Here is a 27,891-nt window from a genome sequence, read left to right on the forward strand (position 1 = left end):
GGGCTGCTAAAAACATCACTAGATACCAGCTAAGTCATATTTTTTTCTTCTGAGTCCTGAAGCGAAATTATGTAGTGAAGTCATCCATTCTAGGGAAATTTCTGTGGATGATTGAGTATTTCTCCTTCTCTGTCATCAGAACTGTGACTTAGAGACTCAGGATGGCTGGCACAGCCAAAGTTCCCATTAGGATATAACTGTAAAACTAGTTTCCCTCCAAAACTAGGTGAGGGTAGTAGGCAATGCCAAGCCTGCTTTCCCAGTTACTTAGAGTATAATTGTGTCAGTTCTCAGGGAACATCAGGTGCTCTATGTTTGTCACATCTGTTCCCTGGCTTAAATGGTTCTGAAGCGACTTAATGGCTTGACTTGACAGTCTCGAGAAAATATGAAACTGGATTCTTCTGCCTTCTAAACTACCTCTTCTTATCTCTGGACTCATATTTCATTTGAAATTATAATATCCAGCATGACTTCCCACTGAACACTGAAATAATTCTATCATAAAGATTGTCATTTAAAAACTTTTTGAAGAATAGGCATTGTGGCTTAACAGGTGGTTAAGCTGCTACTTGGGAAACCCACATTTCCTTTCGGAGTGCCTGGTTTGGGTCCTGGCTACTCTATGCTTCCTGTTAGTGAGCCTGGGAGGTAGTGGGGGATGGCTCAGGTACTCAGGTCCCTGCCATGCCGAGGAAGACCAACATGGAGTTCCTGGTTCCTGACCTTGTCCTGCCTTAGCGCTGGCTGTTGTGGGCATTTGGGGAGTGAACCAATGGATGGAAAACCTCTCCTCACTCTGTTTATCTGTCTCTCCCTGTCACTCTGCCTTTCAAATAAACAAATTGTTTTTTAAAATATTTTTAATCATTTTCTTTTTAAAGAGAGGCATCTTCTACCCACTAGCTCATGCTCCACATATCCACAGGAGCCAAAGCTGGCCCTACTGAATCCAGGAGCTGGAAACTATCCAGATCTCCCACAAGGGTGGCAGAGATCCAGGTACTCAAGCCATCATCTCTCTGCTATCTCCCAGGATGTGCATTAGCAGGAAGCTGTGTTGAAAGCAGAGAAGCCAGGACTTGAACCAGGCACTCTGAAATGGAGTCCCAGGCAGCCACTTAACTGCTGTGCCAAATGCCTGCCTTGTTTGCCAAGCCGGGGTGGGATTGCAGGGAGAACTGTTTGTAATGTGTTCACTGGAGGTGAAGCTAAGTCCAAACATTGAAATATCCTTTGAAGGTCTAATAACATCTCAAACTTAACAGATCCAAAACTGACCTAAAATCTTTATGCCTCACCCCCACGTGCATTGCAGACTGCACCACTGGCACTTCTGTTCATGCAGTTATTCAGGCCACACACCTTCCTCCTACATTCCACATCAGGCTATCAGCAAACCCTGTCAGCTTCTGCTTCAGTTTTCACTTCTACCACCAGAGTCCATCTACATCTTTTGCCAGGCTTACTGCAGTAACTGGTCTCCCTGTTCTACCGTTGGCCCCCTCCAGACTGTTCCTAAGACTATAACTAGAGTTAATGTGTAAATTAGGTGTCGTCACTCCTGGCCCTAACTATGGAATACCTTCACCTCTCACTCCAAGCAAAAGATAGACTACAGACTCCTGCAGAGTCTCATCCCCCATTCCTTCTCTCTGTATTTCCCACTACTTTCCCAGGCACACTCAGCTTTCTGTTGGTCGTTAAGCACAAGGAGCTCTACAGAGTTGCTATACTTGCTTTTCCTTTCCACTGGTAACTGCAAAACCTGCTTCCACACCTCCTTTAGATCTTTTGGTAATTGTCACTTTATTTTAACTTGCAACTAGTATCTGCCTACCATATACCTCCTGTCTTCTTCCCCTGATACCACCCATAGATAACATGTGTTTCATTTTGTCTGTCCTCCTCTCTTAGGCCATCAGGGATGGACGTAGAGGCTGTGCATGCATGTATGGCCATATGCAGTGGTCCTGCTTCTCCGCTGGGTAGAAGCTGCACAGGTCATGGCTGTGTATCTGTTTTAGTCACTGCTATATCCTCAGGGCCTAGAACTGTACCTGACTTATGGTGATGGCTAATAAATGTTTGCTGAATGAAATACTGTTACCAAGATTCTGCTCACTCGATGTTGTCAGATTTCTTTTTTTCTTATTGCAAAAGAATTCTGTTCATCATAAAACACAAGAAAAAGGAAGCTTTCATTATCCTGCCACTTCGGTGCATATCCTTCCAGACATTTCTTCTGCAGATGATTTTCTCCCTTGTTAAAATGGTTCCATCTGATACATAGTATTTTCTTTTTTTCTTTAACTTTTATTTAATAAATATAAATTTCCAAAGTAAAACTTTCAGATTATAGCGGCTCCCCCGCCATAACCTCCCTCCCACCCGCAACCATCCCATCTCCCACTCCCTCTCCCATCCCATTCACATCAAGATTCATTTTCAATTATCTTTATATACAGAAGATCGATTTAGTATATATTAAGTAAAGATTTCAGCAGTTTGCACCCACACAAACACAAAGTATAAAGTACTGTTTGAGTACTAGTTATACCATTAATTCACATAGTACAACACATTAAGAACAGAGATCCTACATGGGGAGTAAGTGCACAGTAACTCCTGTTGTTGATTTAACAATTGACACTGTTATTTATGACGTCAGTAATCACCCAAGGCTCTTGTCATGAGCTGCCAAGGCTATGGAAGCCTCTTAAGTTTGCCAACTCTGATCTTATTTAGACAAGGCCATAGTCAAAGTGGAAGTTCTCTCCTCCCTTCAGAGAAAGGTACCTCCTTCTTTGATGACCCGTTCTTTCCACTGGGATCTCACTCACGGAGATCTTTCATTTAGGTCATTTTTTTTTTTCCACAGTGTCTTGGCTTTCCATGCCTGAAATGATATGTAGTATTTTCAAACTGATCATTTTAATTAGTATATTGAAAACATCTTTTTGTGCCAGTAATATTGGTCTAAAGCATCATGATCACTGAGTGAAGATGGTGTTTTGGTGTGTGAGCAAACCCACATATCACTGATCTTGGAGGAAGTAAATATGATTATTGTTCGGTGTACTGAACAGAAGATTGTATGAGCAATCTAATAATAAATAAGCTGGTAGAATCATTTTATGCCAATACCTCCTCTTCTCTCACCCTCTAAAAAGTCAGGCATAATAGGTGGAAAGATTATCTGATGCAGGGAGAAAAGATTGCATGCTCTTGGGAATCAAACATGTGTAATTCAGGAAGCTAGCTTAAGAACATATATCTTAAGGCAGCATAATTCTTACAACATAATCTAAACAGACTGGACTTGCTCTCTTTCTGAACATTATATATGGAATATCTCAAAACTGAACTGTGAGATCTAAGACTACAAAGTAGTTAACACTGAATTTTAGAAGAATAAGTCCTGGACCGGCACTATAGCGCAGCATGGTTAATGCCCTGGCCTGAAGTGCCGGCATCCCATATGGGCTCCGGTTCGAGGCCCGGCTATTCCACTTCTGATGCGGCTCTCTGCTATGGCCTGGGAAAGCAGTAGAAGATGGCCCAAGTCCTTGGACCCCTGCGCCCACGTGGGAGACCTGGAGGAAGCTCCTGGCTCCTGGCTCCTGGCTCCTGGCTCCAGATCAGCACAGCTCCGGCTGTTGCGGCCAACTAGGGAATGAACCATCGGATGAAAGACCTCTCTCTTTCTCTCTGCCTCTCCTCTCTCTGTGTAACTCTGACTTTCAAATAAAATAAAATAAAATAAATGTTTTTTAAAAAAAGTCCATTTTTGCAACAATACTATCACTAAATTAATTTAATCAAAAGACCAATAATTATTAGTGCTTCAAATGTACTAGTATCAATAATACTTCTCAAGCTCAGTGAGTGAATACAGCTATTTGTGTTCTCTGTAAAATTTAAGGTTAGCCAGACTTTTGTGTCTACTTTCCTTTCTTTTCATTTTTTAAAAGAATATTTTTCTATTTATTTATTTGAAAGGCAGTGTGACAGAGAGAAGAGATTTTCCATCTGCTGGTTCACTCCCCAGATGGCCACAAAAGCCAGGTCTGAGCCAGGCTGAAGTCATGAGCCAGAGACTCTATCTGTATCTCCCATGTGAGTGGCAGCGACCCAAGTATTTGGGCCATTTTCTGTTGTTTCCCCAGGTGCATTAGCAGGAAGCTGGATTGGAAGCAGTGTACTAGACTCAAAGCAGTGTTTTGATATGGGATGCCATTGTCACAAATGGTGGCTTAACCCACTGTAGCACAACACTGGCCCCCTGTGACTAGTTTTCTAGTCAGTTAATTCAAAATATCGTTAGGGGCAGGCATCTGACTCAGTGGTTGAACCTCTGCTGGGGTTGCTCTTGCTCGCATCCTGTATTGGAGTGCCTTGTTCAACTCCTGATCCGCTGCTTCTAACCCAGCTTCCTGCTGATGTACAGATGATGGCTCAGGCACTTGGGTTCCTGCCACCCTCGTGGGAGGCTCAGATTGCATTCCCTGCTCCTGGCTTGAGCCTGGCCCAGCCCTGGCTGTTGCAGGCATTTGGTGAATGAATCAGCAGATGGAAGATCTTGTTCTGTCCTCCTCACCGCAGATCTGCCTTTCAAATAACAAGGAAAATTAAGTAAATAAAAATTTTAGAAATACTGATCATTAGCTGAAGTTGGTGCTGTAGCCCAACAGAGTAACTGAATGAATCTGTTAGGGCTCAGAAAACTTTTTTTAAAATTTTATTAATATAAAGAAAACAGATGTCTTTTTTTTTTAAGATTTATTTATTTATTTGAAAGTCAGAGTTACACAGAGAGAGGGGAGAGGCAGAGAGAGAGAGAGAGAGAGAGAGAAAGAGATCTTCCATTTGATGGTTCACTCCCCAGTTGGCTGCAATGACCGGAGAACTGTGCCAATCCAAAGCCAGGAGCCAGGAGCTTCTTTCTGATCTCCCACGTGGGAGATCTTCTACTGCTTTCCCAGGCCATAGCAGAGAGCTGGATTGGAAGTGGAGCAGCCAGGTCTCGAACCGGCGCCCATATGAGATGCTGGTGCTTCAGGCCAGGGCATTAACCCGCTGCGCCACAGTGCCAGCCCCAAGAGAACAGATTTTATAGGGCTCAGAAGCTATTAAAAGAAAGGATGTCATTTTGCTAGTTTTTGAAAGCAACTGTTGTTCTCATTCTATTTCAAGAATTTTTTTCCCCTTGGATGGCTTCTCAAGTTATCTGTCTTCCTGTTCTCGTAATAGCTCCTCCCCCTTCCTACGTTTTCTCTAGTGATCTCATTCAGCAAATGTCGCTCCCCCTCTTCATGGAGGAACGACACAGGACCCTGCGCTGTTCTTTCGTCTGCTCGGCCCTCCCCGGGTTTGCTGCTGGTTCTTCCCGGGTTGGCTACTATCCCTTCCACCTCCGTGGAAGGGCAGTTCCCCCTGGCCACATTCCCCACTTCCGCAGGGGAGCGGCACACCGCCGGCCGGCTCTTCTCGGGGGCTGCACAGGTGTTCCTTTAGATGTTCCCCATAGATGTTCCTCGTGCATGCCGTCTCTCTCCTCCTTTATAGTCCTCCTCCGCCAATCCCAACTCGGCTGCCCACACGCCGAGTACGCTGCTCTCCAATCAGGAGCAAGTCCTACAGTTAATTGGTTGAACTGGAGGCAGCTGTGCGGAAGCTGTTTACTTCTCTCCCAGCGCCATATTGTGGGAGAGCAGATGCATAGAATAAGTCTTAATTCCAGTAACTTAGTCTAGTCCGAGCTGCTCCCCACAGAGGAGAGCAGATGCATAGAATAAGTCTTAATTCCAGTAACTTAGTCTAGTCCGAGCTGCTCCCCACAGATCCCCCTTTCTTTTTATTTTTTTGGCGTTGATACGCGCCTGTCTTCGGTGTCCCGCAGCACACACTCTGCTCTACTTGCTAGAGTTGCCACAGGCTCTTACAAGTCCTATCCATCAGGCAAACCGAATCCGGGTCCTCTCTTCGCCATGTTGTGAGGAGGTTTTTAGGCGCTGATGCGTGCCTGTGTTCGGTGCCCTGCAGCGCATGCTTTGCTCTGCCTGCAGGGGCTTACAAGCTCTATCAGGCAAACCGAATCCAAGCCTTCTCAGCGCCATATTGTGGGGAGGCTTATTGGTGTTGATTCGTGCCTATCTTCGGTGACCTGCAGCTCATACTCTGGTCGAGCTGCCTGTCGGTGCTTACCGCCCTAATCAGGCAGACCGAATCCAAGCCTCCTAATTGTATTGTGGGGAAGCCTTACTGATGTTAATTCGTGCCTGTCTTCGGTGACCTGCGGCGCATAAGCTGCTAGCCGCCGCAGGTGCTCATCGCCTCACTTAATTGGGCAGACCGAATCCAAGCTTTCTCACTGCCATGATGAGGGGAGGCCTTTCTATTTCTCTATTTCTCTATCTCCGGGCATTCCTATTTCTCCCATTTTACTTCTATCTTCCAGCATTCCTATTTCTCTTTTACTTCTAAACTTCTGTTTCTCTTATCCCTGCGGCTTTCCGGCGGCGCTCGCCCCGAGGCTGCTTCTCGGCACCTCGCCCCGCGGCAGCTTCACGGCTCTGCGCGGCTTCCCGGCGCCTCGCCCCGCCGGCGCCCGCCCCGCGGCGGCTTCACGGCTCTGCGCGGCTTCCCGGCGCCTCGCCCCGCCGGCGCCCGCCCCGCGGCGGCTTCACGGCTCTGCGCGGCTTCCCGGCGCCTCGCCCCGCCGGCGGGTTCCCGGCTCTGCGCGCACGCTCCGCGGTCTCCACGCACTTCGCGCCCGCACCACGGCCTTGCGCCAGCCTCGCGTTTCCTATCTGTTCACGCCCCGTGCTCTCTCTGCACGTGGCGGCTTCCGCGAATGTTTCCGCCACTACCGGCATTCAGTCCAAGTTCCCCGGACTAACCTGGCGAATCCTGGCGGCCCACGTCTCTGCCTCTGGTTCCAGATCTTCGCCTCTTGCTCCCCGGGGTGACTTGAAGAATTCCAAGATGGCTTGGCCTGCACTCGCGGCTTCATCCTCCCTAACATTTTTCTCTACCCGGTATGTTTCCTTAAGTTTTCTTCCAACAATATTCCTCTCATTTCTCCTGGCCTCTCCCCACAGTCCGTATCCAAATCTAAGTTTCTTATAGGTTTCACTTTCACTTTCAACCTGCAGTCCGTATCTGAGTCTAAGTTTCTTCTTGCTTTCACTTTAAATCCTAACTTCTTTCCCACAGTCCGTATCCGAGTCCAAGCCTCCTCCAGGTTTCACTTTCGCTTTCAATCTCCTAGCTTCCCCGCCATAGTCCGCATTCGAGTCTGTGAAAGCTTTCACTTTCGCTTTCAAATCCTAACTTCTTTCCCACAGTCCATATCCAAGTCTATGCCTAGGCTTTCAATAGCTTCTTCCGGCACCTTTCTCGTCCGGCTTTCCCCTAGGCTCTTCGCTAGTCTCTCTCTCCGGTAATTTTCCACTTCTTCCCGTTTCTTCCCTCCTAGGTTTCCTATCCGTCCTAGGTTTCCTATCCGTCCTAGGTTTCCTATCCGAGTCACGGCACCATTATGTCGCTCCCCCTCTTCGTGGAGGAACGACACTAAGCCCTGCCTAGGCTTCATATCCGAGTCACGGCACCATTATGTCGCTCCCCCTCTTCGTGGAGGAGCAACACAGGACCCTGCGCTGTTCTTTCGTCTGCTCGGCCCTCCCCGGGTTTGCTGCTGGTTCTTCCCGGGTTGGCTACTATCCCTTCCACCTCCGTGGAAGGGCAGTTCCCCCTGGCCACATTCCCCACTTCCGCAGGGGAGCGGCACACCGCCGGCCGGCTCTTCTCGGGGGCTGCACAGGTGTTCCTTTAGATGTTCCCCATAGATGTTCCTCGTGCATGCCGTCTCTCTCCTCCTTTATAGTCCTCCTCCGCCAATCCCAACTCGGCTGCCCACACGCCGAGTACGCTGCTCTCCAATCAGGAGCAAGTCCTACAGTTAATTGGTTGAACTGGAGGCAGCTGTGCGGAAGCTGTTTACTTCTCTCCCAGCGCCATATTGTGGGAGAGCAGATGCATAGAATAAGTCTTAATTCCAGTAACTTAGTCTAGTCCGAGCTGCTCCCCACAGAGGAGAGCAGATGCATAGAATAAGTCTTAATTCCAGTAACTTAGTCTAGTCCGAGCTGCTCCCCACAAGCAAATTATACACACACACGCATGCACACACACACAGCACTCTGAAAGGGAGCTACAGACGTCTGCAAAAGATAGTGTCATTCAAAACTATACGGACTTAAAAGCTTTGAAAAAGGAATTCTGGAAAATTATGTGTTAATTTCACTAAACTATACAGATACATAGCTCTTTACTGAGAAATCCTTCAAAAAGTTATAAAAGTTATATTTTATTTTGAGATTAAATTTTCTAAAATAATTTTCTAAGAACCAACAAAAAATGAAACTCATTGTAGGAAAAGTTTTATCTTCTTGAAACTCTTAAAAAATACATTATGAATTTGAACTAGGACATGTGATAGCTGTGATATAATGTTTCATTTTTATAATCAGGCCCCAGAATAATCACAACCAAGATTACTGCCCACATATTTCTACTCTGGGCTTTAGATTGTTGCTAAGAAAACTTAAGCAAAATTTCTGAATGAGCAGGTGAGAGACCCCTATTTCCTATATCTATCTGCCAAGGTATAATATCTGATGCAATCTTGCCACTTTCCCAGCCAATGAGATTAGCAAAATGAGGTATCTGGAGATATGATTGAAGCTTGTTTCTTCCGCATGGGTTGCTATAGAAAGATCTGCCTTTGATTTAAAATTGTTTTTCCATTAGCTTGGAAGATGGCTGGATGTGTGAGTCCCGTACACATCCAGCCTAATGTAACTGTTTCAGGAAGAGTTTGTAGCCCATATCAAGAACACCAAATTGCATCTCCCTGGGTTGCTTCATAGTGCTTTTTGCCGATTTCAACCTGGGTGCATGTGCCCTCCAAAGAAAGACACTGTGGCTCTCTCAACTCAGTACAGATGACCTACCCTGGAACATATCTTCTTGGAAAACACAGGAATACTATGTGAATAAACAGTTTTCCTTTTAGAAGCATTCCTGATGCCCCACTCTGTGTATTCTTTTGTATACTTATCATTAGAATCAGATTCTGGAGGTTTGCTTTTGGTGTTGTGTTATCATTTTGATTTTGTGTATGATGTGGGTCTTTAAAATGTGTCTAAAGAGAAATATTTCCAGTGCAGATTTTTTTTTCCCATTTTAAGCTCTGGATTTTTTAAGTGTCATTTATGCATGTGTAAGAACTGAGTTTGAGGGAAATAGTGATACATGATGTTAAATCTATCAGAAGCCTGCAGAGGGTCTGCCTCCTTTAGAGCCTAACCCAGTGCCTTTTCTCATGAGCACCACAGCTTGCTGGAGCTGAGTTGAAGTCCTCAAAAATTAGTCAAGTTAGATGAGTTTTGATTTATTTGACTTAATGTCATGGAACAAAATGGAATGAGGACCCCCTACCTTTTTTGTTAAGACTACTACCTTTCATTTTACAGGCAATTATGCCCCAAGTGCCAGCTGCATAGTATAGGGCTCTGAATTATATATGACCTTTTTCCTTTTAATTTTCATCTTTCTTCACCTTTCTCATTAGAGCAATCTATAAATGAAGCCTGTTACCTTTCCAGTGTCAGGCAATTGTAAAGATGATAAAATAGAAAACGCTGGCCCTGGAAACCGAGCTAGTGGATTTTCATGGTCCTTTAACAGGTTTCTTCAGTGTTCTGTGGTACCAGGGAACTCCGTAGTGCTACCTGCCAGTGGTGTGGTTTCCTTTGCTGGACGAGTGAAGTATGGAGTTGATTCTCCTTATCTCTTTTGTCCTTTGGCTTTAGTGTCAGGGCCGACCAGATGAACTTGCGTGGTGATGAGAAGAGCGGTGCATGTGGTTGGCCTGCTGAAGCCGCACTGCCAGACCTGGTGATTAATAGGACTGCAGTGCAGCAAGGTCACCTAATGCACAGAAAGCCCTAAACAGAACAGCAACCTCAGAAAACAAAAGGCAGTACTCTCCTGCGGCAGGAATCCTGTTTACCCAAGGACTGCTAAGTCAGATAACCTTCTGTTTATTTGTAGCTGTGGGGTCCTGTTGTACTGAAGTTTGGGGATACAGTGGAGAAATTCATAAGTACCTTTTATATACCATTTTAGTAAAAACTTGAAGTATTTCAGTGAAGAAAATACTGTGTGTGTGAGAGTGTGCGTGCACGTGCATGTGCAAACTTGTGTATTTGAAAGCACTTCCAGCTGGGTCCGTATCCTGTTTCCTGTAGGCTTTTCCAGAGGCAGGCTCCGTTAATTATTCCTAGTTCTTCAACTTCTGCTTCTGTCCTGACTTCTTCATTTTAGCACATAAATATGCCCAGGTCTCCCATCTTTTCTTAAAAAAATAAAAAAATCCTTTCTTAATCCTACCTCCTTCTTTAGCTGTGGCCCAGTTTCCCTCCTTCCCTGTAAAGTTAACTTGTTAGAAGAGGAGGCTGCAGTCACTCCTCTGCAGCCTGGCTTCCCTCCTCCTCCCCTGAATCCGAGCTATCTGAGGTCACTGAGGAATTCCTGTTTTCCAAATCCAGCAGGCACTTTCCCGGCCTCATGAGTGTCTTCCTCGTGTTACTTGACCTTTCCACTGCCTTCTTCTTTCTTGAAAGTCTCCTTCCTTGGTCCCCTGATGCTGGCTCCTCTGTTTTTCTCTTCTTCTCACACTGCTCCTTCCTAGTCGTCCCCTTCATTTACTCCTTATAGTACTGTTTCCCCAAGACCCAGTCTTTTCTCATTTCCCAGTGCATGTTGTCCTGGGCTCACTCTTATTCTCATGCCGTCACCTGAAACCTAGAGGCTGGCGCCACACATTGCCCACATGGACTTGCAGGCGGCTCCACTAGGGCGTTTTGTGGACAGCGCCGAGTTCCCCCCTGAAATTATTCCCCCTGTAAGTCTTTCTATGTAAATTGCCTTCTGTTCTCAGTGATCTTTGAAAGGCACAAAGCTACCCCTGTCATTCTGCTTGAGGACTTCTGTGGCATCCCATCTCCTTTGGGGTAGGCTCTTAGCAAGCCATTCAAATCGCCTTGTGTTCGGCTGCAATTCAGCTTTCTATAGCCCATACCCTGTAGCTTCTGCTCCCAAACGTGTGTGCACATTCAGCTCTTTACCCCAGGCAGCTAGTTCCCTAGCACCATCATACCCAGCGCAGCCTCTGGGCTCTCACCCATGCTGCTCCCTCTCCCAGGAATACCCATCTTGCTTCTGTTTCCCATTGACTCCAGTTTGTCAGCTTTCTGAGGCCTTTCCTGACCCTGTGTCCTACTGGCTCCTCTCACCCACACATACATCTATATTAAAAAATGGTGTCTTTTCCAGATCACCAGGGCCCAGCTCAGTGTCTGACACATATTATGTATTCAGCATCTACTTACTGCAATTAAATGTGTGCTGCTTTGGGGTTCTGAACCACAGAGGCAAGTCACACAGATCAGAAGGCTGGCCTGGCGTTATTTGCTTTAAATTCACAGGACATATGGAGACACCAGTGTTTTCTGAAGAAAAAGAAAAAAGTACAAACAATCATCCTTTCTTTGTTGGATACCTTAATAGTAAAATTCTTTATTGAGCACATTAATAGTAAAATTAATGCTGACATGACTCTCTTAAGGGAACACCAGACATGAACAGCTGCCATTTGGAGCCCTGTCTTCCCTGGTCCTGAGCAGGTCTTGGGCCACCAGCTTGTCTGTAACCCCTTCTGAGTATTTGGAGTTTAAGAACAGCTGGCCCCTGGGAATCCTTGCTTATTCTATCCATTTCCTAAAGGGCTCTTGATTGATGGGCCAATTTGTAGAACCTAAACCACATCAGGGAAAAGCCCTTGGTGTCACCCAGATTGGCAGCTATGATGGCCCCACACTTTGCTGAGCTTAGCGTTTATGTCCATAATTTATCCTGCGCTTACCCTGTGGTTGGTCTGCCTGCAGAAGATATTCAGAGAATGTCTTGAATGTCAGCCTGCTTCAAGGAAAGAGGAGCAAGCTCAGTGAGCTGTAACTTATCTCTTTCCGCCTTCCAAACCCTCACCTCTTGTCAGCAAAAGGAGCTGCAGAAAATCCCTGTCTAATCTTATTTATGTTAGAAAGTGTCCTCATATGTGGCGTGTGTGTAGTGCAGCAGTTAAGTCACCACTTGGGATGACCACATCCCATATTTGCCTGGTTCAGGTCCCAGCTACTCCACTTCCAATCCAGCTTCCTGCTAATGCACACTTTGGGAAGCATCACTTGATGGTTCAAGTGCTTAGTCGCTGCAACCCATTTAGGGTATTCAGATTGAGTTCTAGCACCCGGCTTCGGCCTGGCCCAGCCCTGGCAGTCGCAAGCAATGGGGGAGAGAATTAGCAGATGGAAGATCTCTCTGTGTATGTCTCTCTTTCTCTCTCTGCGTGTGTATGTCTCTTTGCCTTTCAAAGTAATTAATTAATTAAAATTAAAGTATGCATTTTCATACTTACCAGTCTTCCCTCTCAGGAAGTTGATTCTCACATTTGACTGTAGTATTTCCATTATCTGACTTACAAGTCAGATACCCCAAAGGAGATGGGATGCCACAGAAGGCCTCAAGCAGAAGAATGACAGGGGTAGCTTTGTGCCTTTCAAAGATCACTGAGAACAGAAGGCAACATACATAGAAAGACTTACAGGGGGAATAATTTTAGGGGGGAACTCGGTGCTGTCCACAAAACGCCCTAGTGGAGCCGCCTGCAAGTCCATGAGGGCAATGTGTGGCCCCACTAAATTGGCCACCACTAAATCTCCTGGTCACAATGAGCTCAGATCCTTTATGTTTTCTGCATGTATTATACTTTTTAGTTCTTTATGTCTGTTATAACTGACCTCATGTAAATTATAGCATTAGATACTAATGAGTGATAGAGGGAGATGGTAGACAAAGTGCTCCTAGAAAGGCTTAGAGACTCTTCTAAAGGGTGAGAGAAAATAAATGCATGAAACATTTGTACACATAGAAACATGATACAAAAACATAGCCAACTGGGGCTGGTGCTGTGGCTTAGCAAGTAAAGCTGCCACCTACAGTGTGGCATCACATGTGGATGCTGGTTTGAGTCCCGGCTGCTCCACTTTCAGTACAGCTCCCAGCTAATGTACCTGGGAAAACAGTGGAAGATGGCTTAAGTTCTTGGACCCCTGTACCCACATGGGAGCATCACAGCTTGCTCCAAGCTCCTGGCTTCAGATCGGCCCATCTGTAGCTGTTGTAGCCATTTGGGGAGTGAACCAATATTTGGAAGACCTCTGTGTTTCTCTGCCTCTGCCTCTGTAACTCTGCCTTTCAAATAAATAAATAAAATATTTAAAAAAGAAAACAGCCAACTTAATCTGTACAAACTAATCGGACTTGCCCCAAATGGTGGAGTTAGAATCATGCCAGGGGATCCCAATACAATCCCATCAAGGTTGCCTGTACCAATGCCATCTCACTAATCCAAGTGATCAATTTCAGTTCACATTTGATCACACTGATAGGTCTAAGAGTCAAAGGGATCACACAAATAAGACTAGTGTCTGCTAATACTAGTTGATAGAATCAAAAAGGGAGAGAACGATCCATCATGGGAAGCGGGATACACAGTAGAATCATAGAATGGCAGATGTCCTAAATAGCACTCTGGCCTCAGAATCAGCCCTTAAGGCATTCGGATATGGCTAAAGAATCCATGAGAGTATTTTAGGCATGGAAAGCCAAGACACCCTGGGGAAAAAAAAAAAGAAGAAGACCTAAATGAAAGATCTCTGTGAGTGAGATCCCAGTGGAAAGAACGGGGCCATCAAAGAAGGAGGTACCTTTCTCTGAAGGGAGGAGAGAACTTCTACTTTGACTATGACCCTGTCAGAATAAGATCGAAGTCGGCGAACTCAAAAGGCTTCCATAGCCTTGGCAACTCATGACTAGAGCCTAGGGAGATTACTGATGCCATAAACAAGAGTGTCAAATTGTTGTCAACAACAGGAGTCACTGTGTACTTACTTCTCATGTGGGATCTGTCCTTACTGTGTTGTCCAATGTGAAGTAATGCTATAACTAGTACTGAAACAGTATTTTACACTTTGTGTTTTTGTGTGGGTGCAAACTGATGAAATCTTTACTTAATATATACTAAATTGATCTTCTGTATATAAAGATAATTGAAAATGAATCTTGATGTGAATGGAATGGGAGAGGGAGCGGGAGATAGGAGGGGTGTGAGTGGGAGGGAATTTATGGGGAGGGGGGAAGCCATTGTAATCCATTAACTGTACTTTGAAAATTTATATTTACTAAATAAAAAATTAAAAAAAAAAAAAACAAATTAATGTTGAAGGAATACTAGAGATGATTGTGCCCAAAACTGTTTAGTTATTGTGAAAGGAATAATGAACTGGGTTTAGAACCAGAAGGACCCAGCTTAGTAAGGAGAAGCTGGAAATCCTCTTTGTTGTTCATCAGTTGGGTTCATTGAAGTATCCATCTCTGATACTTGGCTCAATGCTTGGCTTACTTGAGGTACTCAAGTAAGTGTTTTGTGACTGGATTACTGACTGGCTTACCATGCTGTAGGATGAATATGCCCGTATGATTTGGTTTGTAAATTTGTAAATAAATTCTTATATCCTGTTTACTACCTTCCACACCAGAGGGCATTTCTTGAGAGAAGCTAATCCCGCATGGAAGAATTGAGCGCTTTTCCTATACCCTGTCAGCTATCTTGGGAGTGTGCTCTGCTGCCTGCCGTACTCGCATCCCTGAACCATTAGAGTTGAAGGAAGCCCAGCCCAGGAACTGTACTCTGTTGTCTGGAATAGAATGCCCTTGTCACCCAGTTGGGCTGTTCTCATTCCTGTGAGTGAAGTCAGTAGAATTCTTCTGTGCCTTTTTCTAGGAGAGCTCCAGACTAGAACATGCCTGCCTCAGTCTCCCATGGGATAAGGACTTTTTCTAATCAATTCAAAGCTCTTTTTTTTTAATGATTTATTTATTGATTTGAAGGGCAGAGTTACAGAGAGAGAGAAGAAGAAACAGAGAGAGAAAAAGAGAGATCTTCCATCCACTGTTTCACTCCCCCAAATGGCTACAACAGCCAGGACTGGGCCAGGCCTTCTTCCAGGTCTCCCACATGGTTGCAGGCGCCCAGCTGCTTGGGCTATCTTGTACTGCTTTCCCAGGTGCATTAGCAGGGAGCTGGGTTAGAAGTGGAGCAACTGGGACTCAAACCCGCACCCATATGGGATGCTGCTATTGCAGGTGGTGGCTTAATCCACTGTGCCACAACACAGCCCTCAAGGGTCAACCTTTTACTTCCATTATGGCATCTGTGTTTCTCATAAGGCTCGGGGAGAGGAATGTAGAGAAAGAGGAGAAGACAGAGAAATGAAATTCTTGAGTGAGACTTTGCAACACGGGGAAAGTGTATTTTGTGGCAGCACCCGAGTTCACTTATGTTTCTTCCCTTGTTTTCAGGATTTTCCCCAGGGAATACCTCCTTCAGCAGATCCACCTGTACTCCCTTGCAGACCTGCAGCAGGTAAGTGATTAGAGGGGCCGTATCATATTTGTTTTCTCCCTGGGGAAGTCTCTGTGTTGACTATGGTCTTGGCAGTGGTTCCGCCATCATGGCAGTAGTTTTCATCACAAGGCTTGGTACTCAATTAATTTCTGTTCAGAATAGGAAAACAACTCAGTATAAAAAGATATTATAGAACAATAACAAATGCTGGCAAGAATGTAGAGAAACTGGAGCTCTTACACATTGCTGGTGGGAATGTGAAGTGGCTCAGCCACTTTGGAAAACAGTTTGGCAGTCCTTCAGAAAGTTCAACACGGACTTAACACATGACCCAGCAATTCCACTCCCAGGTTATTACCCAAGAGAATAGAAAGCATATGTCCACATAAAAACTTGTGTGCAGATGTTTGGAACGGCATTATTCATGATAGAAAAGACATGGAAACAACCCAAATGTTCATCAGCTGATGAGTGGATGAACAAAATGTTGTATGTCTGTACAATAGAACATGACTCGGCCATAAAAAGGAGTGAAATACTGATACATGCTGCAACATGGATGAAACTTGAAAACAGCCTGCTAAGTGATAGGCGCAAAACAGAAAGAGTACATATTATAGAATTTGATTTACGTGAAATGTCCAGAGTAGCCAAAGCCATAGTGACAGGAAAGTGTTAGTGATGGGGAAGGCCTGGGGATGGCTGGGAAATGAGCAACTGCTAATGGATACAAGGTTTCTTTGGGGACGACACAAGTGTTCTGTAATTAAATAGTGGTCATAGTTGCACAGCCTTGTGAATGGACAAAAAAATCACAGGATTGCTTACTTTAAAATACCAAATTTTATGATATATGAATTTTATCTCAATAAAAAATTATATGAAGAAAAAGACATAAAAGGCAATTAATATATTATGCCCTTTGATTTGTGCTCAAGCTACAGCTGAATGACTTTTAAAGTTTAATAAAACATAACAGAGCATATAAGAGTCAAAATCATCTTTTTATCCTTTTATTAGTACATGGGCTTTTAATGATTGACCAGGGTAGCAGCCAGGAAGAAACTGAAGCTTTGTGTGTTCAGCTCTAAGTTCTAAATATGGTAAGCTTTGGTTAATCATTTAAATCAACAACTCACTCCCTAAGAAGCTGTTAACCACTAAATGAAAATGTTACTTTCCTTTCTATATGTGTATTGATTCTTTCAAGAGTCAATTAAACAAAAGTAATTGTGACAACAACCGCTGTGATTCTGTCCTTTTGTTGTTGTTTTTCCCTCTGGAAAGGTCCACTTTAAATCTAGCTTCTTAGCCTTCAGTCATTTTTTTCAGACATTAAATTACTTTTCAAGATTTTTTCATATGTGTCCCTCCCTTTTTCTTTAATTTAAAAACTTAAGGCTTTTGTACTCTTTGTCCATCTGGAGGAGAAAAGTTATTTTAAATGGTAGAAATACTTTTAGAGCGTTTGGTTGGAGAGGGTCTAGAGAAGACTTGGGATTTTAATTTCCACCTGGGTGTCAAGTTTAAACCTATTTGTACATGTTGGACCCCCAGCTGCCCTTTGCTGCGTGGTGAGGCAGCAGTGATCTGCGGCGGCAGAGACAGGGATATATTTTTAATTACAGTCATCGTCAAGGAGAAGAACCAGTTAAAACACTCGTTAGATGTGAGTCTGTTTTCTAATAGTCTCTGATCAGCACACCTGAGGACCTAGATACCACCACTTGAGAAGTATGCTCCAAGGCACCCAGCATTCTTGTCAGGTGTCTGAAATAGAATGGGTGGGCTCCACAGTGAGCAATCTTTGAAGAAGCCTTTGGAGTTTTTGATATTAGAGGAAGAGAAAGAATCAGAGTAACTCAGTATTCATTTTAGGGTGTCAAAGTAGTATATACATTTGGCATAATAAAGCCTGCTTCTTAAAGCTTCCCTATATCCTGCTGTCTTTTCTTCCCCTTTTGCTTTTTTCACCCTTGTAATAATCAAACCATACATGCCAAGCAGCTTACTTAAATCAGCGGCTGTGCTGCTCTTGGTGGGCCAGACCATTAGCCCCTGGAGCCCCATAAGCAGCTTAATCAGTTTTCAGGCTGGGCAGTAAAGTGATAGAGGCAATCAGCAGCTTATCAAACTCCCCGTGGGCGGGGCAGCTGGAGCTCAATGCATCCATTTACTTAGCAGCTCAGACTAACCTGGTTCTTTGTGCCTGGCTTTAAGAGCCTCAAACTTATCATATTTAGAGGAAGTTTAATTCAATTACTTATTCTGCCTGAGGTGGGTGAAATTGGATTTAGCTTTTGATCTGTCTGCATCTTGGCTATCAGCACTGAAGGGCCCCATCTTCTTTTGGTTTCTGAGTAAATAAAAGCATATTTTCTAGATCTGCACTGTTCTTGCAAATATGTAAGGCAAGGGACGAATGGAGAAAGGAAAAAAAATGCTATTGCTTTGTGAAAGAGCATGGTGGTGGCAGGAGACCTTCCGCAGCTGACCCAACCACCAACCCTATGTTGTCCTGCGACATTTTGCCCTCTCCTTTTCTGCTTCACTTTGGGTTTCATGTCAGCTTCAGGAGTCTTAGAGTAAGTTATTTACCCCTGTTTGATTCCCTCCTTAATCCCACAGTGTTCTATAAAAATTGACCCTTCGGGGTCTGTGCTGTAGCGTAGCAGATTAAGCTTCCACCTATAGCACCAGTATCCCTTATGGGCACCAGTTTGAGTTGCAGCAGCTCCACTTCCAGTCCAGTTCCCTGCTAATGCACCTGGAAAAGCAGTGGAAGATGGCCCAAATCCTTGGGCCCCTGCACCCATGTGAGAGACCCAGAAGAAGTTCCTGGCTCCTGGCTTCAGTCCGGCCCATCCCTGACCGTTGCAGCCATTAGGGAAGTGAACCAGTAGATGGAAAATCTGTCTCTCCCTCTCTCTCTGTAACTCTGCCTTTCAGATAAATAAAATATTTTTTTTAAAAAGGAGATCTTCCTATCATGTAAATAACTATAGAAAAAATCATTTTGAAGAAAAGGAATTTTGTTATACAGGTTTTGTAGAAGCAAAGGAAGATAAGCTAAAGCAAGTGACTGAAGAGTTAAAGACCCTGAATAATAATAATACAAATATCCTTCCTGAATGCAGATTCCTTTCCACAAATTTCTCTTAAGTGAATTTTATTTTTCCATTAGCTTTCATTGAAGAAACAAAACATAGGCTTTTTCTACTCCAAAAAGAAAAAGAAAGGTAACAATTGAATAAATAATGATGAAGAAGTATTTATAGTGTGTAGGTAATTTTAAAATAACATAGTATACAAGGCACTAATAATACTTAAAGATGCTGAAAGAATTCTGGTACCAAAACATCTGCAACCTTTTTTTTCCTTCTTGAGAGGCAGAATAAAGACAGAGGGAAACAGAGCTTTCATCCACGTCCAGATGCCTACAACAGCTGCAGCTGGGCCGGGCTGAAGCCAGGCACCTGCAGCTTAATCCAGGTCTCCTGTGTGGATGACAGGGACTCGAGCACTTGAGCCATCATCTGCTGCCTCCCATGATGCACATTAGCAGGAAACTAGAATTGGAAGCAGAGCTGAGATTTGAACCCAACACTCCATTGTGGATACAGGCATCCCAAGCAGCGTCTTAGCCACTGCACCAAACAGCTGCCCCTGCCATCTTCCTATCTCTCTCCAGTTTCAAGTGTATAAACAACAGTCCCTAAAGTGTTAGCATATAGACTCAATTCAATGATTTGATTAGCGATTAGCAGCTACCTTAATGTTTCTCTTGTTACATTCAAGACAATTCTCCTCTTTTAATCATCTGAATGTACTGGTCTCTGGGTGCGAACTCCCTTCTCCCTTACTATTGAACCCTTAGACCTGGAGGAAGTAAATAGCAAGGACTGACAGTTGCTTAGCAAAGGGGAACTCCTTCCAGTTATTCTAGAAGCTGTAGTCACCTGCTCACTGGTTGCTGAGCACCAATTAATGGCAAAATTTATGCTGGTGCTGAGTCCCTAATTGTCTATTCATTTCACCAGTGATTAAGTTGCCCACGGGAGAAGCTGGCAGTTGCACAACACATAGTTACTAGCTGGCTGTAATAAGTTGACAGAATTTAACTGAAACATGTTAAGTTAGAGCCAAGTACTCCTTTCCTAGTGGTAGAGTTGAGGAAGGAGCATAAGAAGGGAGCAGGGGGCCTCCAAATCCTAGGAGCTCCGTGTTTACCAGCTTCATTCACTTCATTCTTAAGCAGATATTGTTAGAAAAACGTATCTAATCCATATATTTTGAATGTAAGTCTAACAGAACATACTGTTGATATTTTTAAAGAAGTCTTGTGAACAGAACTTTATTTCCGGATGTATAAATGCATAGTGGTTTTTTGAGCTGATAAGGTCTAGCTCCTTGTAAAGGAAGGACTTAGGAGATAAAGTACTAATCATATGTGAACCATGGACATGTACTGGCGCATATTTTGAATGGAGAGACTATGGTACTACTTTTTAAGAGCTTTTTCTTGGTTTGATAATTTGAGAAGCGGAGGTAGAATACAGTTTGCCTTTTGTTATTTTCAGTCAGTCTAGAATTATCACAATCCATGGAAATCTTGAAGACAGGAAGACCATAAAAATATAGACTCAAGTGAGATAGCAAGAATTCCCTAACTCTCAGAGCTAGTAGCTGTCTCCTTTCCACAGTCACCACCTTACCCACATCCCCTTGGCTCTCTTAACACTGATAAACAGGCTCCAAATGTTACCAATAGAATACATTCATATAGGTAAGTTAACTTTCGAATTCTTAGTTGTTCTCCAGGAGCAAAAGCAGAACCCTGGTTTACTGTGTCATTCCTCGGACTGTGTAAATGATAGAAGTCTTCTAAAGTTCCTCTGCCTGCTGAAAGGAAAGGTCAGATTTGACTTCTACATTTTGGCTACCTGTACTCTTGTGACAAAACCTAGAATGTATATTAATGACCAGCTCTTCTGGTGTTACTCACCTTGGGGCATTTGTAAGCTAAGCATTGAATGATTCTATTTGTGTGTGATTCATGAGAAAGGATACTGGATGATCCCATGGGTGAGGTGGCTGTTAGAGCAATCCCTCCCCACCTCTTCCCTCCTGGCCCCCTGCACCCACCTCTCACTCCTGAATATACATACCCCTCTTGTGAGACAATCGAAGAAGCAGATTTTTCCATTATTCACCTTCCATGGGTCTTAAATTTCCAAACTATTCCCCATCTTTAGGTTAAAGCAGTTTGTAATATAGTTAATGTAATAAAATATATTGCCCAGGAAAACTAAATTATTATTTTGAAATAAATTCATTTATTAGTAAGTTGGAAACACAACATGATATTTGGGGGTGGGATACGGTAAAGATTTCAACAGATAAGCTTTAATGAAGAAAGAAAGATGGACAAAGCTGGAATTTGTAGTACTTCCTGAAGAGTTATGAGTGGGAAGGGTGCCAGAGGGGAGTAGCCTCAGCACTCAGGAGCCACAGAAAAGGAGAGCGGAGTAAGCTAATGCACACTACTCTTCTGGACCTGCTGAGAACAGTCCAAACCATTTGTTTTACACTAAAGCAATAAACATTTATACTAAGTCACTGACATAATCTATGGAGCATGTAAATATTCAGCAAATGGATGGGTAGATTAATCTAGACATTCACACCTCCAGGGTGCTTCACAAAGTTTGTGGAAAAAATGGAATTAAATGCCAAGTTTATTTTGGTGCAAATAGCATTTGAAATCCATGCAGTTTTCATAATATGCTTTTCTCCATGAACTTTTAAAAAGTTTTAGAAATTTGTTTATTTGACGGGGGCAGAGTGTACTGGCATGTGTTCCCATCTGCTGGTTCACTCCCTAAATGCCCACAAGGGCCAGGACTGAGCAAGGCCAAAAACAAGAGCCAGGAATTCAATCCAGGTCTCCCACATGCATGGCAACAACCCCATTAATTGAACTATCACCTCTGCTTCCCAAGGTCTGCATTAGCAAAAAGCTGGAAAGGGGGCCAGCATTATGGCATAGTAGATTAAGCCTCTACCTGTGGCACCAGCGTCCCATTTGGGTGTGGCTTGTGTCCCAGCTGCTCCTCTTGGGATTCAGCTCTCTGCTTATGACCTGGGAAAGCAGTGGAATGTGGCCCAAGAGCCAGGGCACCTGCACCCACATGGGACATGGAAGAAGCTCCTAGTTCCTGGCTTCAGATCAGCCCAGCTGCAGCTGTTGTGGCCATTTGGGAAATGAACCAGCAGGTAGAAGACCTCTCTGTCTTTCCCTTTCTGTAACTCTGCCTTTCAAATAAATAAATACATCTTTCAAAAAAAAAAAAAAAAAAAAAAAAAGTTAGAGCCAGCAGCCAAAGCAGGGACTATAACCAAAGCACTCCAGTGTAGCACATAGGCATCTTTACCGCAGGCTCATCACCTGCCCCTCCATGAACTTTTTCAGGACCCTTCATGTATATACTAATGCTAGCTCTCTCTCCTCCCAAAAGAAAAGCAAACTAATTAACACTAGCCCCAAAACAAACAAAATTACAGACACTGATCTGTGAAATAACAATGCACAGAATTCTAAATCCAAATAAAAATGTCAGAACAATGACGAATTGTTGAATGTTGCAACCTTTCTGAATACTCACTAAACATTCCTGAATGGCTAACTTTTCAGTTATGTGTTTGCTGCTCCCTCATATCCACAGAGCCTAGAAATTGTCATCTGTGTGAACAAAATACTTGTCCGAATTGACCCCTGAAGAAAGAATGCAAGTGGAGGTCCCACCTCAAAAGTTTCCTGGTGTTTTTCAGAAAGTGAATAAGATCCCCAGAAAGCCATGTTTAAGGCATTCCCAGGCCACTTTTTAAAAACAGACTTTGCTGAATTCTTCTTCAAGAAAGTTATGTGAGTTATTTTGCATGGCCCTGCCCCTCCAAGCAAACACATAATCAGAGAATGTTATTCTCTGCGGGTGTGGTTATTCACAGCGCAGCAGACAAAGGCCCAAGCCTAAGTGGGCACCCAGCGCAGCTACCCTTTCACCGAAGAAGTAACAGGAGCTGACCTTCATTCACACGGAGGTTGACATCTTTGAATCCACAGCCCACAGGAACGCAGCACCTCGGTGCCCACAACCAAGTCACCAGTCCCAGAGCCTCAGGATCCCGAGGGACTTGTATTCACAGCCTCTCAGCAGCCCTGATCCCTGCGCCATTGTCCATCCAGGCGTTAGCAGGCAGGGTAACTAATTAGGAGCATTTGGATTTAACAAGCAGAAAAACAAAGCGTGACAGCTCGCCTGTGTTGTTCAGTAGCGGGTGCCTGTGGCCGCTGCTGCCAGCCCTGTGTGCAACCAGGGGCGAGTCGGGAATTCCACCTCCATTAAAACATCACTAAGTCTCTGTTAGCTACTTTAGCTGGGGTTGCCCCAACCCATTAACGAGCTGGGAAAGAGGACCCTACGCTATTTGGGGAACAAATCATGCCTTTGAAATGAGTGGATTTTAAAAAAGTGAATGTGCTTATTTCTCTTTTGGGGTGGGAGGCTTGAAGGCTTGACTGGTTGGCAGCAGGGCAGATGGAGAGTTGCTGTTCTCAGGTGTGTCCTGAGCAGGTGCTGGCAGTGCCTGCCTCGTGCTTGCTCTCCCAGGGCGTTTCAGATCTTGTGGGAAGGGAGAAGGGCAGAGTGGTGACCGCTGCCAAGTGCCAGGCCTGGAGCTGGATCTCCCGACTTCTCACCAAAGCCCAGCAGTCACTGGCATCTTTCCTACCTGCTGATCGTATCCACTGGGTTTTGGTGATGGGATCAGTTGGCCGAATGGGTAAACAGAGGTGATTAACAAGGTGATGGTGCAGGTAGTTCTTTGTGCACACTAATTAGTCTTTGCCCAGAGAAAACTTCCTGTTCTTCAGACTCAGACGCCATAGCCTGCTGCGGCCCGTAGATGCACTGAAGGACTGGAGGAGGTGGGCAGCAAAGATAGATGTGGATAGCTAAGTGTACAGTTACTGCCTTTTCTGAAAGAGCAGAAGGATGACTGTGTGTATTGGACACAGAGCCCTGTTGTCCAAGTGAGCAAGAGCTTGATTGAGCAAAGGATGGAGAAGCCACCCCTGGCTGCTCAGATGTAAACAATACAGTCACAAGTGAGGATGCTGCTGCAGAAGTGCATGGAGTCTGATCAGTGCCAAAGTCACTTTCCCAGGAGTCCAGACTACTGGTCCCCATGCCTTGCTTGGCTTCCAGTCATCAGGATGGTAGTAATGTTGGTTTTTTTTGTTGTTGTTGTTACTTCCCATTTATAAAAAAGCAGTCATAACATTGACTATGTGAAAGCCATTTACAAAGACCACTCACTTAGAGAGTAACATTGGTGTCAGTCTAGCTGGTAAGCTCTTCCCTGCCTAACTGTTCAGCCTGCTACCTCATGCAGGGCTGTTGTTAGTCACTAGGAGCCAATGAGAGAAGATCTGGGTTAAAAAAAAATTACATAATGAGAGACTGAAATGCCTGCTGAAATACCAACTGTCGGTTGGTTAGTTGGGGCATATTTTTGTATACTGGTTATCTTTGCTGTATGAAAAATACTCCAGAGCGTAGTAACTTAAAAGTAAACAGCAGTTGTCTTGCATGGTTTCTATGGGTCAGGAGTCTGGGAGCAGTTCAGCTGAGCAGTTTGGGCATGGGGTCTGCTCTCTGGTTGTAGTCCAGATGTTTAGTAGGCCTGCAGCTGCCAGCTGGAGCTGGGGGAACTGCTGCCAACATAGGCTACTCCCAGGGCTGGAAGTTGGTGCTGGATGTTGGTGGGAGTCTGTTGGCTATATGGGCCTCTGCATGAGCTGCTTAAGTGTCCTCATGATGGGCGGCTGGCTCATGAATGGTCTGAGAGAATGAAAGCTAGGCTATGCTATCTTTTTATGACCTTGTCTTAGACAACAGGTAGCATCACTTATGCCACATTTTGTTCACTGGAAGTGAATCTGTAGGTACAGCCTTTGTTTAAGACTAGAATTAGACTCCATCTTTTAAAAAGAGATACATTAAAGAGCATGTGAACCTATTTTAAAACCACCATATCCTGTAATAATAGTATCTCATATCTGTATTTTGCTTTACACTTTAAGAAGCATTACTCCTAAAACAACTTTAAGAGATAAGTCTGCTTTTTAAAACATCCATTGGATAGGCAAAAATACTGAGACTTAGAGGTGGGCTAAAATGCATATGTTTCGTTATCAGGGTACCTGGGTTTGAGAACTGACTTAGTCCCTGACTCCAGTTTCCTACTAATGCAGATCTTGAGAGGCAGTGGTGATGGCTCAAGTGACTGGGTTCCTGCCACCTGTGTGGGAGACCTGGGTTGAATTTCCAGCTCTCACCTTCAACCTTTGCCCAGGCCTGGCTGGTACAGGTATTTGTGGAATGAACCAGCGATGGGAGCTCTCTCTCCGTCTCTGCCTCTTAAATTAATTAATTAATTAACTAAAAAGGTTTTTTAACTACAGAGACTTAGAAAAATTAGCTGGCTCAGCAAGGCTGCGTAGCTTCTACCAAGAGATGAACCGAGACTGATGCCCAGGTTTTCTGACTCTGTGTATATGGTCTTCTTTCGACTGTATGAGATGGGTGCATGAGTATAGAAAACAGGCACCCTCTAGGGTAATCTCACATTTGCCATGTCCACGGCACAGAGCTATAAAGGGAACAGATTAAGTAGTAGTTTCTTTTTTTAAAAAGATTTAGTTTATTTATTGGAAAAGCAAGGTTACAGAGAGAGGTAGAGCCAGAGAGAGAGAAGGAGTAGGGAGGAAGGGAGGGGGAGAGAGAGAGAGAGAGGTCTTCCATTCTGCTGGTTCACTCCCCGAATGACTGCAATGGCCAGAGCTGAGCTGATCCAAAGCCAGGAGCCAGGAGCTTCCCCCAGGTCTCCCACGCAGGTGCAGGGGCCCAAGGACATGGGCCATCTTCTACTGCTGTCCCAGGCCATAGCAGAGAGCTGGATCGGAAGAGGAGCAACCGAGACTCAAACCAGTGCCCATATGGGATGCTGGCATTGCAGGCTGGGGCTTTAACCCGCTGCACCACAGTGCTGGCTCCAGTAGTATTTTCAAAACATTCAAGGAAGTCGGCGCCATGCCTCGCTAGGCTAGTCCTCCGCCTGCAGCGCTGGCACTCCGGGTTCTAGTCCCAGTTGGGGCACCTGATTCTGTCCCGGTTACTCCTCTTCCAGTCCAGCTCTCTGCTGTGGCCCGGAAGTGCAGTGGAGGATGGCCCAAGTCCTTGGGCCCTGCACCCACATGGGAGACCAGGAGGGAGTACCTGGCTCCTGGCTCCTGGCTCCTGGCTCCTGGCTCCTGGCTCCTGGCTTTGGATTGGCTTCAGCATGCCGGCCATGGCTGCCATTTGGGGTGTGAACCAATGGAGGGAAGACCTTTCTCTCTGTCTCTCTCTCTCTCTCTCTCTCTCTCACTAACTCTGCCTGTCAAAAAAAAAAAAAAAATTAAGGAAAAGAGAATATGAGATTCTTTTAAGATCATGAAAAATAAAATTAAAAGATATATTTATTTTGGTACAAAATTGAAATCCATGTATTGATGGGGCCTTCAAAATGTTCATGGAAAATATATTTTTAAAAAGCTACTAATGTATTTCAAAAAATTTTTGCACCAAAATAAACATCTTTTTATTTCATTTTCCATAAACTTTTTAAAAAGCCCACAATGTGAGGTCAGTGATGATTTTTTCTTTTCTTTTATAAGATTTTTTTATTTATTTGAAAGTTAGAGAGAGAGGGAAAGACAGCAACGTCTTCCATCCTCTGGTTCATTACCCAGATCAATGCAATGGCCAAGGCTGGGCCAGGCCGAAGCCAGGCATTTCATCCAGGTCTCCCACATGCACAGCAGGGAGCCAACACTTGGGCCATCTTCTGCTGCTTTTTCCAGGCCATTAGCAGAGAGCTGGATCAGAAGTAGACCATATGAGATGTTGGCATTGCAATCAAGAACTTACCCACTGCGCCAGAATGCTGGCCTCTTTACCTTACTATTCATTGTCCTCCTCAGACTTTCTTTGTGTCACTGCAGCCAGCATGAGATGAGGGCACCAGAAGTTCTTCTGATACTTCGTTTCTATTCAGCTCAGTACAATAAATATGTATTTATTGTCTTGTGTGTGCCAGGAGCAGAGGAGGAAAAGGTAAGGAAGTCAGGGGCTGGTGTTGTGTGCAGTGGGTTAAACCACTGTTTGCAACGCCACTGTCCATATTTGGAGATCAATATGAGTACCTGCTTCTCTGCTTCCAGTCCAGCCCCCTGTGCTGCTAACATGCCTTGGAAAGCAGCAAAGATGGCCCAGGTGGAGTTCTGAGTTCCTGGCGTTGGCCTGGCCTAGCCCCAGTTGTTGTGGCCATTTAGGGAATGAATCAGTGGATGGGAGATTGATCTCCCCCGCCCCCAGTCACTCCGCCTTTCAAATAAATATTTTTTTTTAAAGATGCATGAGTCAGTCATGTCCCTCAGTGAGTTGACAGTGTAATGAGAGAGCCAGATAAGCAATTTATTTTTAAGTCAATGCAGTTGAACACAAGATACCTAGGTGTAATATAGCTAGTGCAGTGTGGCCTATTGTAGTTGGCAAAGGTGGTCACAGCAGGATTATGTCTCCCATCCTATCTGCCCTGCCTTCACCGTGACTTTGGCACTCTTCCCTTTGGAAGGTGAAGTCTGTTTCTTTTTCACAAATTTGCAAGGGCCTGTGATCATGGAAATGATGCCATGGGATTTCCACGGCCAGGCCTTGGATGATGATATAGCTTCCACCTGGCATTCTCTGGAGACAGCTGTGCTGAGACCCAGCCGCCATGTTGAGGAAGCCACACTAGCCAATTCAGAGACCACAGAAGCTGACAACCCAGCTGAGCCCTAGCTGACAGCCATCATCAACCACCAGACATGTGAGTGAAGATAGCTCAAAATGACTCCAGCTCTTAGCCTTCGGGTCTTCTCAGCTGAAGCTACTCATGTTTCTCCACTGTGTTCTGCCTCAACTCTTGACCTACAGAATCTATGAGCATAATAAAATGATTACTTTATACCACTACGTTTTGGGGCAGTTTGTTTTGCAGCAATAGTAATTTGGCTGTCAAGGAAGGCTTCTTAGATGCTGAGATTGTAAGCTAAGTTGTGGGACCAATAAATATGAGTCAGGACTTTCAGGGTTTCTTGGCCTCAGACCTCCCAGTGACCTTATCCGTGGTGATCCTGTCATGGAGAC

At 44.6% G+C, this 27,891-nt stretch overlaps 1 protein-coding gene across 6 annotated transcripts in view; it reads left to right on the top strand.

Moving 5' to 3' along the window:
- PLEKHM3 (pleckstrin homology domain containing M3) overlaps positions 1–27,891 on the top strand; it is a 227,080-nt gene that overhangs the window by 110,271 nt on the left and 88,918 nt on the right. For all 6 annotated transcript variants that reach the window (XM_070070290.2, XM_070070289.2, XM_070070294.2 and 3 more), the window contains one exon: positions 15,550–15,613. In XM_070070290.2, coding sequence (XP_069926391.1) covers positions 15,550–15,613 — 64 coding nt within the window. The remainder of the gene's footprint in view (positions 1–15,549; positions 15,614–27,891) is intronic.

The sequence above is a fragment of the Oryctolagus cuniculus genome, chromosome 3, assembly GCF_051225735.1.
Source record: "Oryctolagus cuniculus isolate XC-2025 breed Fujian yellow rabbit chromosome 3, ASM5122573v1, whole genome shotgun sequence".
In the NCBI taxonomy this organism is placed as follows: Eukaryota; Metazoa; Chordata; class Mammalia; order Lagomorpha; family Leporidae; genus Oryctolagus; species Oryctolagus cuniculus.